This window comes from Anoplolepis gracilipes, chromosome 7 (genome assembly GCF_047496725.1).
Source record: "Anoplolepis gracilipes chromosome 7, ASM4749672v1, whole genome shotgun sequence".
In the NCBI taxonomy this organism is placed as follows: Eukaryota; Metazoa; Arthropoda; class Insecta; order Hymenoptera; family Formicidae; genus Anoplolepis; species Anoplolepis gracilipes.
The window spans coordinates 4,396,551-4,411,673 of record NC_132976.1 but is presented as its reverse complement, the minus strand read 5'-3'; the positions used below and the strand labels follow the sequence as shown (position 1 = coordinate 4,411,673).

At 30.6% G+C, this 15,123-nt stretch overlaps 2 protein-coding genes across 4 annotated transcripts; one reads left to right on the top strand and one right to left on the bottom strand.

Moving 5' to 3' along the window:
- Positions 1-91: 91 nt before the first annotated feature.
- LOC140668174 (uncharacterized) lies at positions 92-5,363 on the bottom strand. Its single transcript, XM_072896913.1, has 6 exons — positions 5,022-5,363; positions 4,021-4,268; positions 2,503-2,825; positions 1,856-2,099; positions 1,233-1,513; positions 92-749 (listed from the first exon to the last, which is right to left on the bottom strand). Exons 1-6 carry the CDS (start codon positions 5,152-5,154, stop codon positions 515-517), a joined length of 1,464 nt encoding a protein of 487 aa, XP_072753014.1. The 5' UTR covers positions 5,155-5,363; the 3' UTR covers positions 92-514.
- Positions 5,364-9,120: 3,757 nt separating this feature from the next.
- On the top strand, positions 9,121-15,033 carry Rtgef (Rho-type guanine nucleotide exchange factor). Of its 3 annotated transcripts, none has more exons than XM_072896907.1 (12): positions 9,203-9,722; positions 9,865-9,991; positions 10,140-10,314; positions 10,541-10,756; positions 10,853-11,051; positions 11,146-11,370; positions 11,464-11,542; positions 11,759-11,880; positions 13,750-13,927; positions 14,007-14,108; positions 14,209-14,293; positions 14,577-15,033. In XM_072896907.1, the coding sequence occupies exons 1-12, from the start codon at positions 9,654-9,656 to the stop codon at positions 14,728-14,730; spliced, it is 1,731 nt and encodes a 576-aa protein (XP_072753008.1). In that variant the 5' UTR covers positions 9,203-9,653; the 3' UTR covers positions 14,731-15,033. The 3 variants fall into 3 exon arrangements, 2 of the variants coding, with proteins under 2 accessions (XP_072753008.1, XP_072753007.1); XM_072896906.1 differs by having other exon boundaries at positions 9,215-9,722; positions 13,747-13,927; XR_012047131.1 differs by lacking the exons at positions 14,209-14,293; positions 14,577-15,033 and having other exon boundaries at positions 9,121-9,722; positions 11,759-13,057; positions 13,747-13,927.
- Positions 15,034-15,123: the final 90 nt, after the last annotated feature.

Genomic DNA, 15,123 nt, shown 5'->3' with positions numbered 1-15,123 from the left:
TACTACTTATGCTATAATCGTAATATAAATTTCATAATACTTCTTTTAAATACTCGTAATTACGAAGGACAATGTTTTCGATTTAACACGATTTTGTTGTTGAATATTTATATTTTAACAAACTCGTAGAGCGTATAAAGATCTATATACATGAGAAATATATCGCGATAGATATTCTATTGCCTTAAATAAGTCATTATTAAATTTTCCATTGGCCATAACGCACGAATTTATGCGAAACATATCATATGAAGATATGCATATATTTGTATTCCTCCTGTTTTTGTCTGTGTTTTCACAAGAAACTTATATTTATAATTTATATTTTTAATATATAATTTATAATTTATATTTATCATTTATAACGTGATTTTTTTCTATAAAAATTGCTATACATTTTTTTATCAATCTAATACGTCAGACTATGGTACATAAAAGATTAAAAATAATATTTTGTCTTGAATCATAGATTATCTAAAATGGAATTAAATATGTTTGAGTATCCGTGACTTTCTTACGATGGTCCTCGATTTTCTTCGCTATCAGAGAATGGAATTTGATCATCCTCATTCGGCGGTGTTGGTTCTTCTAAGATCGTTTCTTCTTCGGGTACCAAACCTTGCATCAACCTGGCTTGCTCCTCTATCACTGGAATTTTCTCGATAATCAATTTCTCCACGTCCACCTTGTTCAATTCTTCTTGTATGCGTCTCTTCAGCGGTCCCTCGATCGCGTCCATGATTTGATATCTAAAGTGAAATCAGAGTTAAAAATACTTAAAGAAGATTTAAAGAAACAAAAAAAAAATGAAGAAGTTTAATAACATATATATATATATATATATATTTAGACATTTAAGAAAAATCCGAGGAAATATATTCATAGTTTTTAATTATGGATCGTAATTATCATTAATATATGATTATCAAATCAATTATATAATAATCAAATTATCATTAATATAAATTATAGAATTTTGTAGAAAATAAAGATCCAAGAACTTTGTATTTTAATGTTAAATAAAAATTTTAAACGAAATATGTATAACATTCGCGGATATTATTAATGATGTCAGATTCCTTTTTGTCAGAAGAAATACGTTATAGATACACATCTCCTAATTCTCATTCTAATCCAGTCGCGATTAGAAAAGCCAATTACAGATGTCGGCCTTGAAATGTTGGCACGAGGCGCATAATTTAATTATAATGGCCGCGGACATTATAATTAACCTTAACAGGTTCGGCACTATATTGACGCCTGCCTCCATGAGATAATCAAGCGTGCCAGCGCCATGAATTCTCGTCTGGATGTTGCCCAGCTCGAGCTCCAGCTCCTCTAGGATGGCACGTTTCCGCGTGTCCACCGACTGGCTCAACTTGACCTGTACCCGGAAGTACTGTACGGTGAAGGACACGGTGCCAGCGCGAGACAGGAAGCCGCCGATCACGCTCACCTCCCAATGCGTCTTACCTTTCAACTCCTGAGTGCCGATATCCAAAAGCGCGTACACCTGCAGCAAAATATCGTAGCGTATAATAAATCTTCGCTTTGAGATTAAAAAACAAATGTCGCCCACACTCACGTATGCCAAATTCCAAAATCGCAAGCAAATACTATCCTTACGTAACGTTACGCAACGATTGCGATTATGATAATGCGACTGCGTGTTAGTATTACGTCGTCTTTACTTCAAAAAGATTCTTAGATATAATTTGTTTAAAAATTCTTCTCTGTTTATAATATACTTACAATTAGTTCTGTAATATCTTCACACAGGAATACTTTTAAAACTATTCGATTGACAATGAGATGTCTCAGTTAACTTATAGATTTCCTCTAAAACCACACTCACATTTCCGTTCTCGAGAGTGATTGTTATGTTGCCCATGCGATAGAAACTGGCTAGACCGCTGATCCAAGTGTGTGACGATGTCACAGTGAATATACCGACGCTCTGGCTGTAATCCTTCAATTTTAATGGATCGTAGCCCATTTCAGAAACCTGCTTACGAGCTTCCGCCACTGCCATGTCGAAGGGTGAAATCGAATTAGGGAAATACTGTGGTAATTGTGATATCTGTTTATTCACTTCGCCCCTGAAACGTACCAACTTTCTTAAGAAATGTTTCAAATAAAAATATGTGAACAAGCTAAAAAATTATATATTATAAATTATCCATGATAAGAACAAAAAAGAGAAAGAGGAAGAAAGAAATATATTTGTTATATTAAAATATATGAAATTTTATAAAATATTATATTCATAAGATTTAATATATATGTTAAATATTAAGAAGTTTAAATAAAAAGCACGGTGTGCTAAATCTAAATTAATATTTTTTTAGTATTACTATTCAAGTATTGTTTTTATAGCATCCAATAATTCTCTGATTATCTATAACTTGTGTGTAACATTTCTTTACTATTTTTAAAAATAATTTTTTATTATTTTTTGACATACAAAAAGAATTTGCGCTCAGGTATCTAAGGATATTGTACCTCACGTTTGTGTTCACTTCTTTCAATATAAATGGTTTGATGCTGTCAAAGATGAAGGAGCCAACAGAATTGATGACGCTTTGGAAGACCGAACCGAAGAATCCCAGATTTTTGAAATCCAGATCAATCTTATTAAAAGTCAGATCCATGTCGATGTTTTGGGCCTGTAATTTACCGTCGGTGGCCACTTCTAGCCTGGCGATGCCCTCGACCTTTACGTCGGTGAGTTTCACTGTAAAATTGCCGGCCGATCTTGAAAGCCACGATGCCAGCGTGTACAATCCGCGAATGTCAAGACTATCAATCCTCACTGCGACGGACACCTCAAAAATACATTTGTTTTTCATATTCATTATAGAAAGCTCAAAATTGAAAAAATTCTCATAAACTCAAAAGTATAAATAATATATTAAAAAATATTTAAATATACTGTACAGAAATAGTATACATAAGATACTACAGAATCACATCTTTTTAATAACAGATTCTTTAGCCAATCTAGAGTTGATTTTTTCTTAATCAAAAGGTTAAAGAAGGTCAATTTTTTTTATAAGTTTCTAGTTTTATATTATCTTTCTAATTAACTAATTAATTATCTTTATAATAAACTTTAAATTAAAATTAAAATTCTATTAAAGTCTAATTTAAATTAATGCATGTGTATGTATGTAATGTAAAAATATAAAAGAATGTGTAACATAATAAAAAATAAAAGAATAAAAATTTTACAATTTGAAAAGAAACATGGAATATACCGAGAGAAATAGATATTTTATTCCTTCGAAGGGGAAATGAATCATTTAAGAGTTATTCGTTGTTAAATTAACTGTTCTGTATTTTTCTCTTTAAATTAGTCAGAAAAGAAAGTTGTTAGGTATTATATGTATACTGTGATGAATAATGCTTTTCATTTTACACGATAATGATATCGCATTGATTTATCATCTTCCTTACCAAATAAACACGTATGTACAGCTATGCAAGAAGTCCAAACATTTTATCAAAAATACTTATCAAAATTATGCAGTATTTTCCAATAATTATTTAATATATGTATATATAAACGTTAATTAAAATACTAAAGCTAATAACAGAATTTTTCTAATACTTTCTTATGTCCGTCGTTACTTCAGGATATGAATTAATCAATTATAATGTTTGAAATTCTTTAGCATTCTTTTCATCGATGCATGATATATACTTTGCATCGACGCACCCTGCATTTATAATTATAAATTAACTTTTTCTTAATTTAAAAAATTTGTATATTTTAATTAATATAATTCTTATTAAGATCACACGTACATACACACATATATATACGACATATAATACCAGATTGTTCTTTTTACGTGTTATGATATACATATACATATATTCAATCTTTATCACAAAATCTGATAAAGAATATTAGAAGAAAAATATTATCGTATTAGTTTCAACTTCTTGTTTAATCTTTTATATATATATTTCCATGCATATCTTTTTTCGTCAATTCATATGTTTTTCGTCATTTACCTGCATACGAGCCAGCTCCGATTCTACATGTTCGATACGGAATTTGGATAGTCCGTAAACATTGACTTGCTTGAAATTCATCGTATATATGGAAAAAGAATGTTTCATATCCGGCACTGGCATCGGATCCGGTATCGGTGCGCCCGGAAGTCCGACCGGATCATCTTGCTGATAATGCTTGAGAATCGCACGAATGTGATCCCCGAGACGCTGCTCGCCCGCTGCAATCTGAGCTGCTTTATTTTTGTCTAGAATAAGTTATATATCATTCTCAATTAAAAACTTAATAATGTCAAATTTTAACATTAAATGATAAATAAATATGTGAAAAATATATAGCATTAAAGTCAAAGCCTTAAGTTTCAAAAATGATCGATTTCCTAAAATGTTCAAGAGAAATTAGCTGGGAGATTTAGTTATTAAAAATTTGAAAACGATATTCCTCCAATGATTTATACTACGATTGCCCCTTGAACTGTGTTTTATATTGCGTAAAAAGAATGAATCATTTGCATGAAAAATAACATGGCAACTCAGTTATCAAACGATTAATAACGTCAATCGTTCTTTTACTTATTTTTTATATCATGAAAACTAGTTTTATAAAGTTCTCAGATAGCTGACAAAGTTTTAGTTTCTTATAATTAGTTTTTTTTTTTTTTTTTTTTTTTTTTAATTCCAATCAGAAGAAAAAAATAGCTTTTTTTATCCACATAATATTCAATTAAGTCACATTTAAATAATTTACGAAATATAGAGTTTTTGTGGAGCTATATTTGTATAAAGTTAGACTTAGTTCATAATAAATATAGTAAATATATATATATATATATATATAATAGAATTTCAATTAGAAAAAAACATATATTTTTCTACTTGATATTTATTATTTGATTGAATCATATTTAAATAATATATAGATATATATACTGTAAGTATATATTGTTTAACTTTATAGGATATAGTATACTTTATTGCAAAACAATTCGTTGAAATCATACCTATCGAAGATGATGAGGTATCGTTTAGTTTTTTCAACTCGTCACCCGCACACAGGCAACACAGGAAGCAGCACAGTATCAAGAGGATTGTTGCACGCATTTCCGATTGAATCAAACGCAACTTGCACCACATGTCGTTTGATTTTTATTTTTTAATTGTCCAATATATTAATTAATTTTAATTTTTTTAGCACGCACGCACATACACGCGCTTTGTGTCGTTAACTGGCACTATGATCTTTCTCTGCCTAGGTAGAAAATTATCAATGGACGACGATGAGGCTTGGACGACTATAGAAGAGTATATGCACGCGTTCGACGTCGAAGTGATACGCTAGTGAATTTAGTGGAACGATATCTCTCTGACAGGTCATTGAGAAGGCGAGGGTCAAACGCTTTATCATCATCCATGCCCCTTCCCTCGCCGCCCTTATGTTGCTTCTCCTTTTATCCACTTCTTTCTTCCTTATTATCGTTCGTCCGATTCTCATCTCTAGCTTTAATGACATTGTCGCTTATGTATTGCGGTGTGTTCGATTATGCAAAAAATGCAATCTCTGATTAATGAGGAATCACAAAGAAAGTTGGATTTCAGGTTCAAAAATGGGTATGTTTTATCAAAACTATATTCGTATCTGAAAATGTACAGGAGACTTGAAATCATGTTTTTCTCGATCTTAATACATTTTTTCTTGGAAATTACACTGGTCCGACTGTTATCAACATTTTTAAATCTCTTGAGAAATAAATAATATATATATGTATATATATATATATATATATATATATATATATATATGTATGAAATCATCAATTTCAAACGTAACAAAAATATACAAAAGAAAAAAAAATTATTTAAATATATTAATCCAGTGTTAAGAAAAAGGAATATAATGATAAGTAGTTTTACCATATAATTTCGCATCTATGTATCCACTCTCTTAAAAGCAATGTACACTGACATATAGTATATAGTATATATACATATACACACACATTATATATATATATATATATATATATATATATATATATATATATATATATATATATATATATGTACACGCACCGGCATAAATGGTGTCCGTCGGTAAATGTGTATGTACGTACGTGTATGACAACCGAGAGCGTCACATACACATGCAGCGCGTACGTACGTGTCACTTGAAGCGCGGCGGAGTTCATGCAGCGGAGGAGAAAAAAGTGGGAGGCAATTCGATGTTGCATCCTTAGCGCAAGCCGCACGATCGAAAGAGAAAGCATGACAAGACGTGATGCCGATTAGTGGTGTCCTGTAGCACTGCCTCACTCACTCTACGCTTGAATGCAGGAGGAATGAGCGAGAGAGCTATAGGACACCGCGTTGTCTCTATATGCGTCTCGTTCGCTCTCGCGCTTATGTCATGCTTTCTTTTTTATTCTTTCAAGAAACGTGGCTGAACTCTGCGCATCGAATGCCGGCATTCGTAAAATTATAATTATATTATATTAATATTAGAAGTTCGGTTTCACATATATCAAAAAAATATGATTATTCTAATTAAATATTAATTTATTTATGATTGCGTATTTTTTTTTCTATTTATGTAAAAAAATTTGCTAAAAAATATATATATACATGTATCATTATGAGTAATTTTGAGATTCACTAGAACAGTAATTGTAAACTTGCATCCGTTTGTAATTAAATTTATAATTACTTATAAATAAACGTGTAGAAATGATAATTCGTGATATAAAATATTTTTCGTAATTGTATTATTACAAAACTCAAATTTTAAATTCCCGATAAAAAATTTCTTATGTATAGTTATACAGAATTGAATATTATTATACAGGATTCAACACAATTGTGTAAAAATATGTATAATTATTATAGATGACACCGTATAAAACGTTACGTATATTTATATATAAATGGATTGATAGCTACAATTAGAATTATGTATATGTAAGCTTATACATACTTATACACAATGCCTGCAACATTTTATTTATAATTATTAATAATTATATATAATCATATATAAAATGGACAAATTTCGTATATAAATTTGTATAATTAGATACGACTATTTTTGTCTGATTATATATAAAAATTTTTTACCGGGTTTATAACACAATATCGATATCTGATCGAATTCATGGTTTGTCACAAATGAACCAACGAGCATTTAACTGTAAATTTACAATACTTATATAAAAATGTAACTAATTTAGGGAAGATAACGTTATGCTGCGTAATATTACAAAAATTTAGATATCTTCATAAAAAAGTTTTTTAAATATTAATGATTAAATTATACATATATTAATATTAAATATTAATTTAAAGTAAATTAAAAACTCTATTTATTTTCTCTCTTTTTTTATTTATTTTCATAAATACATATATATATATATTTTTACATATAATTATATATAAAATATAAAATAAAAAAAAAATATATATATATATATATATAGAGAGAGAGAGAGAGAATTTATATATAAAAAATAATACGAATAAAATAATTACGAATGCCGGCATTCGATGCGCAGAGTTCAGCCACGTTTCTTGAAAGAATAAAAAAGAAAGCATGACATAAGCGCGAGAGCGAACGAGACGCATATAGAGACAACGCGGTGTCCTACAGCTCTCTCGCTCATTCCTCCTGCATTCAAGCGTAGAGTGAGTGAGGCAGTGCTACAGGACACCACTAATCGGCATCACGTCTTGTCATGCTTTCTCTCTCGATCGTGCGGCTTGCGCTAAGGATGCAACATCGGATTGCCTCCCACTTTTTTCTCCTCCGCTGCATGAACTCCGCCGCGCTTCAAGTGACACGTACGTACGCGCTGCATGTGTATGTGACGCTCTCGGTTGTCATACACGTACGTACATACACATTTACCGACACCATTTATGCCGGTGCGTGTACACACAAATCGAGGGACTCGTATTGTTTTCAAATTGATCGGTTCAGTTACAGATCAATCGGTTTGCGCATCCGGCTTGTCTCAACCTTAATATCGTTCCGGTTGCTAAATAAATTTCCGTTGTATCGTCATGGCAATTGAAACACATAATTTGCGTAAGTCGCAATAAGATCTGTTAATTGTAATTATTTCAAGAGTTAGTTATGTAATGCTAAAATTATACAGAAAATATATCAAACCCAACAGATTTTATACATTGGTATTGTTGAACAATTAATAAATGTCGCATTATTGGAGATTTAATATATGTTGCTCATCGTTTATATATTAAATTAAATATAATAATTTTCTATTGTTTTAGTATCTATTTTTTTTAAATGTGTGAGAGAGAGAGAGAGGGGGGGGGGAGAGAGGAAGGGGGAGAGAGAGGGGGGAGAGAGAGTTTCTCTCTCCTTCTAATTTTTTTTAGTGAATATATATAATGTATTAGCAATGCGAGAATTTTTTTTTAATAATTATTAATATATAATTATTATGTATGTTCTTTTATACATATGTTTGTATGCAAATATCTCTTAAAAATCTGTTTTATTTTTGTTTTTATATTTATTTTGCTTCTCTCTTGCGACTATTGGTTCAAAAGTTTGAAATAATATTCTCAAAATTGATATAATTTGCTAGAAAAAAAGCAGTCTCTTTATTAGCAAATATATTTTGTCTCTTTCAATATGTATTAAATTTTTATTTCAAACTTTCAACACAAAACAAAAAATTAAAAACCTTTTATGTTAAAAGTTTAACGGAAAATTTGTAAAATGATATATATTATTTTTTATTTTATAAAAATTAGTGATTAAGTTTCTTTTTAATATAATAAAATCCTACCTTTGGATCGTCTTTGGGAATAATAAATATATGAAACATATTAAATCATGACATATAATTAATCATGTTTTTGTTTCATCTTTTGTTTCATCTGTCCTAACCTGAAAAGTGTTTAATATCATTTTCGCTTCAATGTGTTTGATGGACTAAAAAAATAAAGATCGATAGATGAAGAATTTTGTGCTCTGAAATGAAAATAGCATCGAATGAATGTATCAAAAAGTGCGTTCAAAAATTTTATCCCTAGGATAGAATATAATATTTAATTGACCAATCAAGACAAAGAAATTGTTACGTCTAGAAGTGGCGGGATATTTAAATCCACATATACAAAAATTTGTATGTAAAACAAAATTGATAAAAAAATAGAGCTCTTTCCTTCAACGTGGTCTTTCTTTTGTGCTTACATTATGCCTTTTTAAAAAACAAGGTGAATGGAGATCTGTTCATGACGTATAGTCACGTGGCGTGCACAGTTGGTTATTTATAGATAGCGAGTGTAATTCGGCAAAAGTGTTTGTGTGTAAGTATAGGTAGCTATACCATCACGCATTTTACGCTGATGCAGGCTGCAAGCGTGCGACTAATTCTTGCATGACAGAAGCGAATAGAGGATACGTATATATATGGCAAAATATTCTTGTTATGGCGTTTTGATGCCCGCGAGTTGTGTTGCAATTCCGAGCGAGTGTTTATCTTCTGGCGTACTCTGAAAGCCAAACACGTTTGAAGGCTGAACGTCAATCTCGTGAGAAGGAGATGCGCGGGGATATCACTTTGGTTCCTTGACGTTCTTTTACGATTCGCGTTTAACGAAACACGAAAATTATGTCGAAACCTGATGCACCGAAGTTTGTTATAGCGCTTTTTTCCTTCAAAGGAAAGAATAACGATGAGGTATGTAAAAGAAAGAATACACCTGCCATTGAATGATACTTGATATCTCATAATATCAGAATAATAATCCATAATAATATATTATTGTAGTTTCCAAAATATATGCTTTCTTTTAATGACGCAATGTTCTCATTTTCTTCAGTTGTGTTTTAAGAAAGGAGATATAATAACGATAACTCAAGTGGATGATGAAGGCTGGTGGGAGGGTACGCTACAAGACAAAACTGGTTGGTTCCCTTCGAATTATGTCAAAGAATATAGAATCCCAGGTATGGTAAATATATTTAAATTTGAACATTTTAAGTAATAATTATGCAGAATTTATCTGGTTTTAATTTTATAATTTTTATGCATAATTTATTTAGTTTTTGTGTTGTAACATTCTACATAGTGTCTGATGAATAAACATGTATATAGATAGTCATACATCGATCAAAACATCTCCAGAAAGGAGCCCACAGGAATCACCTGCCCATCAGAAACTTAATCGTGATATAGTATTGAAGGATATTGTAGATTCTGAGAGAGTTAATGTAGCAGAATTGCAAGGTTTAATGAATAACTTTTTACAACCTCTTGAAGCATCAAATATGTAAGTTATATAATAAAACACAAAAAAAAAAAATATATCATATATTATGAAAATATATATAGTATATATATTATATTGTACTATATATAGTATATAATTTTTTAATAAATTATATTTATCATATATTTATATATTATATCATATATATTTATATACAAAAAATAGTCTTACATACTATAAAAATTTACAATTTTATATATATATATATATATATATATATATATAGACTGAAAAAAGATGAGTATAAGCAACTACTTGGTAATATACATGAAATTTTGGAAACTCATCAATGTCTGTTGGCTAATTTGGAAACAACGATTTTACAAGGACTCTCTGCAAGAGTAGGGAATTTGTTCCTAACTATCGCACCGAGGCTGAAATCAATTCACACCACATATTGTAATAATCATCCACAGGCTGTTTGTATACTAGATAGATACAGGTAGCTACTGAAAATAAAAATATAAGATTATTAAATCTGTATTTTTTAATAATGATCAAATATGTATATATAATAATTATACACATCATGTTTTAGAGATGAATTAAATGAATTTATGGAACATAGCGGGGCAATATCACCTGGTATATTGATATTAACCACTGGCCTTAGTAAGCCATTCCGAAGATTGGATAAGTATTCTGCTATGCTTCAAGAATTAGAAAGATATACCGAAAAGAATCATCCCGATAGAGGAGACACTCAACGTAGTATAACAGTATATAGAGAAATCACGGTATGATAATCTCTAGCTGTGTATATACAAAACAATTGTTATTAATGTTTAATTTCATTTAAATTTGCTCATTATATGATGTTTTTACTGTTAGGATCATTGTGCTTCCATACGTAAGCAGCGTGAGTTGGCACTTCAAATATTAACTAGTGGAATTAAAGGTTGGGAAGGTGAAGAATTAAATTCATTAGGCGAAATTATTCATGTTGGAGCTGTAACTCTAGCAACTGTAGATCGTAGAGATAGATATTTTGTTTTATTTCCCAGTACATTGCTAGTTCTTAGTACCAGTCCCAGGATGAGTTCCTTCATTTACGAGGTATATATTTGAAAACATTTTTACTATACTGATTTAATAATACAACTTTAATATACAATAATCTCATTTTGTGTATTGCAATTATTTGTATAGGGAAAACTTCCATTAACTGGCATTAATGTAACTGGAATTGAAGATACGGATGAAGTAAGAAATGCTCTTGAAATCACTGGTATGATTATTATTATAATTTTATATGAATCGTAATTTATCTTATAGCAGGCACAATAAATGTCATTTTGTGATTTAAAAAATAGTGATGAAATCTATTTATATATTTTATAACAGATACATTTTTTCTTAAATTGCAACATAACATAATAATTATTTTTTAAAATACTAATTTAATATAAATAATGTATGTCTAATGCGATATGTATATTTTAAGGGCCAATGATTGAGAGTATTATCGTGTTGTGCGCCACAAGGGAAGAGAGACAACGCTGGATCGATCTCTTGATTCAGGAACAAGGCACTAATAGCCTTTTGAAATCGCCAACAATGTCTCGTGTGAGTTGTCATCATCCTCCGTACGCGCGACTCTCGAGATACTTTGCGAAGCTCGTGAGGAGAAAAGTCATATATCCCGAATTAATGAAAAAATTATTGTATACGCAATATGTTTTGAAGCCAGACTTGAGCGATGTAAAAATGAGAAAATGCAATGTAACCTATATAATTTTAACTACTCGCAGCAGTGGAGGATCAGAGTCGAATACATCTACTGAAAGTAACGTACAGGAGGAGCCACGAATATTGCGTAAATCTTCATTAGTACTAGACGTTAGATACGTGATAGATAATACTGATCTTAGTACGGTGGGGCTCGCGAATACTTCCTCGCTCACGAATTTCGCACCGAGAGTCGATCGCTGTACCTTTGAAACTAGTAAAAGTTTACCGGCCAATGCCACAATGAGTCACGTCCTGCCGTTCGCGTCGAGCAAATCCTTTACGCCGAAATTTCACGCGCGCTGTAACGAACTATTTTGTCGGGAACATTTGGAAATTCCATACGACCAAGAGCACAGCGGTCTAACGATGAATTATTCGAAAACGATCGAGCTCTATCCAAAGATGTCGGAGGTTCAATATTCGGCAACATCTACCCAGAAAAATAGTGTTCAGAGAGAAACGTGCGCAAACACTAGTTTACGATCATCGGATTCGGGAATGGCCGAGAGTTATTGCCTGAATTCGTCTGAAATTAATTCCTGTTACAAATCATATGCGTCTAGTCATACCAAATATACAGATCCTGTAAGAACGTCTCACAGCGAAAGTGATAACGATGAGAATAAGTTTGAAAACCAGTGTATTTGCACCTCGCCGTTTGGCTCTACACCTCGAGACAGTGTCCGTTCTTTGGCTTCGTCTAAAAATATTGATGAATGTACAAGTCTTGCAAAAGCTAACGATAACGATGCGAATAACGATCCGAATAGCGAGAAAAAAATTCAAGAAAATTTATTAACTCACCCTCTAATCAATTATGGAAAGAGATATACCCAACCGATACCGTATGCACATCAGTGTGTAATTAAAAAAGTAGGGAGACATGTAGTTCGTCCAATACAGCCGATTATGGAAGAACGTGATGAACCAACTAATCAAGTGTATTCATCTGGACTGTATGCTCATTGGTGGCTCAAGAAACCTATCCCGATATTTGGATACACGGAACAAGGCAAGCTTCCATGGCATGGCTGTTTCTTTGATCATTTCAGTTTTTTAACCATTGGTGTTTTTACTAATTATTATTTTTCACCGAAAATAGTATACCCTTATTTCACAGCCATGTTGTGTGAAGTAAGCTATTGCTTTGCTAACACAATATACATATAGAATAGCTTTGGAAAACATCATAAGTTTCTCTGCACAGATGCCTTTATTTTATCGCATTGCCATCATTCACTTTGTGAAAAATTCCATTGATTTTGATTAGGCACAGCTTTGGCTTCTAGGTAGGGCGTGCACTCTAAAATGATACAATTATTTTTTGTATCCTCCAGATAATTTCTTATTAAAAGTAGGATCGCAAAACCATAGAACAAAAGGTTTTGTAGAAATAGAAAATATTAATATAATTATATATATATATATTACATAATTATATATATATATATATATATATATATATATATATATACATATATAAAATTAATAACTCTTATATATACATATATATAAAAGTTATAACATATATGAAATATTTACGGATTCTTATTTTAACCCGTTCTTTGTCTATAATATATACGAATTATCTTAACAGATAAATTTTTAAATTATGCATGTACAGAAATAATAGAAACATTTCAAGTTATTGTGTATTGATGTTTTTAAGATATGTATTATAAATGATACTGTATATTGTAGCAGATGAACAACCAGGTGAACGGAAAGCACCAACGGCCGATATTGGAACATTGCACATCTCCAGGAATTAAGACACCTTGGAGTCTTGCATCATTAAGACCTGCTCCTCCCATATATTCTCTTAAGAACTTTGGAAAAATAGATACTACCACAGATACATCACGCCTACAACGATCATGCAGTAAGATTTGTCTGATTTATCCTTAAATAAATATTAGCTTCTTTAAATCATTTTCTATTGGATGTGTTTTACATCACAGATGAGCGAGAGTTTGAAGAAGATGCAATGATACTAAAAGTAATAGAGAGTTATTGTCTTTCTGTTAATGCTAGATTTACTGTACATTCTGGAGAATCTAATTGTAAGTGGTGACTAGTGATAATTATAAAAGATAATTATTAACAATTTGTAAACTTGTTAAAACATTTTATATTTATGAAGAAATTGTGCTTACTTTTCAGCAATGTTAGATTATGATTCACAAAAATCACGCGATAGGATATCATGTACACATAATAAAAGCAACTGGGAATCTTGTAATGACAAGTGAGTGCAAAAAAATTAATTCAATATTATTAAAAAAAAATATTTGTCTCATCCTCCATTGCAACGAATATACTCAATCTGATAATTTCTATAAAAAGTTAAATGTTGCTTGCTTAAATTTACTCTTGAAATACTTTGTTATCATCTTATTTTTGATTAATTGAAAAAGAAATGAGAATTTGAGAAAAATTCACAGATAGTTAATATATCAGACATTAAGATTACTGCATATTTTTATTGTATATATTGATATTAATGTATGCTCTATATGTATGCTATACAGGACATTATCTGAAACGGTTAAAACCTTGAAGAATCAAATGACAGACCTGCAATCACAAATGTCACTACTAACAAAGCAATTAGACGAGGAGAGAAGATCACGACTTTCATTAGCTGCTACAGTAAAGCGTAACATGGGAGTTACAGATGGATAAGAATCTGATAACATGAAACAAAGAATATGTAATAACAAGAAGAGTGTTCCAAACTAAATTGTTCATAATATTCATAATGTTCATATTTTATATATACAAGTTAATCATAAAATTCATTATATAGTCGCGCATTGTTGGAATGTTTTCATAAAGTTTACTACTTGTTACATATGCATACGCGCGTCAACATATACATATATTTATATGATAAGTATAGGCTAAAGACAGACAATATATAAAGAAATTATTTATGTATTTTTTTAGTATATTATACATTTAGAAATAAAGTCAATATTCAGAAAATTGTATTATAAAATTCACATTGATTATAAAATATTGATATTATGCAATTTGTCTTCTAGTGAAAATGATTACAATATGAAATGCATACGA

What these genes read in the sequence shown, in the direction of transcription:
- LOC140668174 (XM_072896913.1), bottom strand. Translation starts at nt 5,154, where the DNA reads ATGTGGTGCAAGTTGCGTTTGATTCAATCGGAAATGCGTGCAACAATC. An exon ending in GAAGTGAACACAAACGTGAG is followed by an intron (nt 2,100 to 2,502) that starts GTACAATATCCT and finishes GGTACGTTTCAG; the next exon opens with GGGCGAAGTGAATAAACAGA. An exon ending in ATAGTGCCGAACCTGTTAAG is followed by an intron (nt 750 to 1,232) that starts GTTAATTATAAT and finishes ATTTCACTTTAG; the next exon opens with ATATCAAATCATGGACGCGA.
- Rtgef (XM_072896906.1), top strand. Translation starts at nt 9,654, where the DNA reads ATGTCGAAACCTGATGCACCGAAGTTTGTTATAGCGCTTTTTTCCTTC. An exon ending in CAAAGAATATAGAATCCCAG is followed by an intron (nt 9,992 to 10,139) that starts GTATGGTAAATA and finishes ACATGTATATAG; the next exon opens with ATAGTCATACATCGATCAAA. An exon ending in TGGGAATCTTGTAATGACAA is followed by an intron (nt 14,294 to 14,576) that starts GTGAGTGCAAAA and finishes TATGCTATACAG; the next exon opens with GACATTATCTGAAACGGTTA.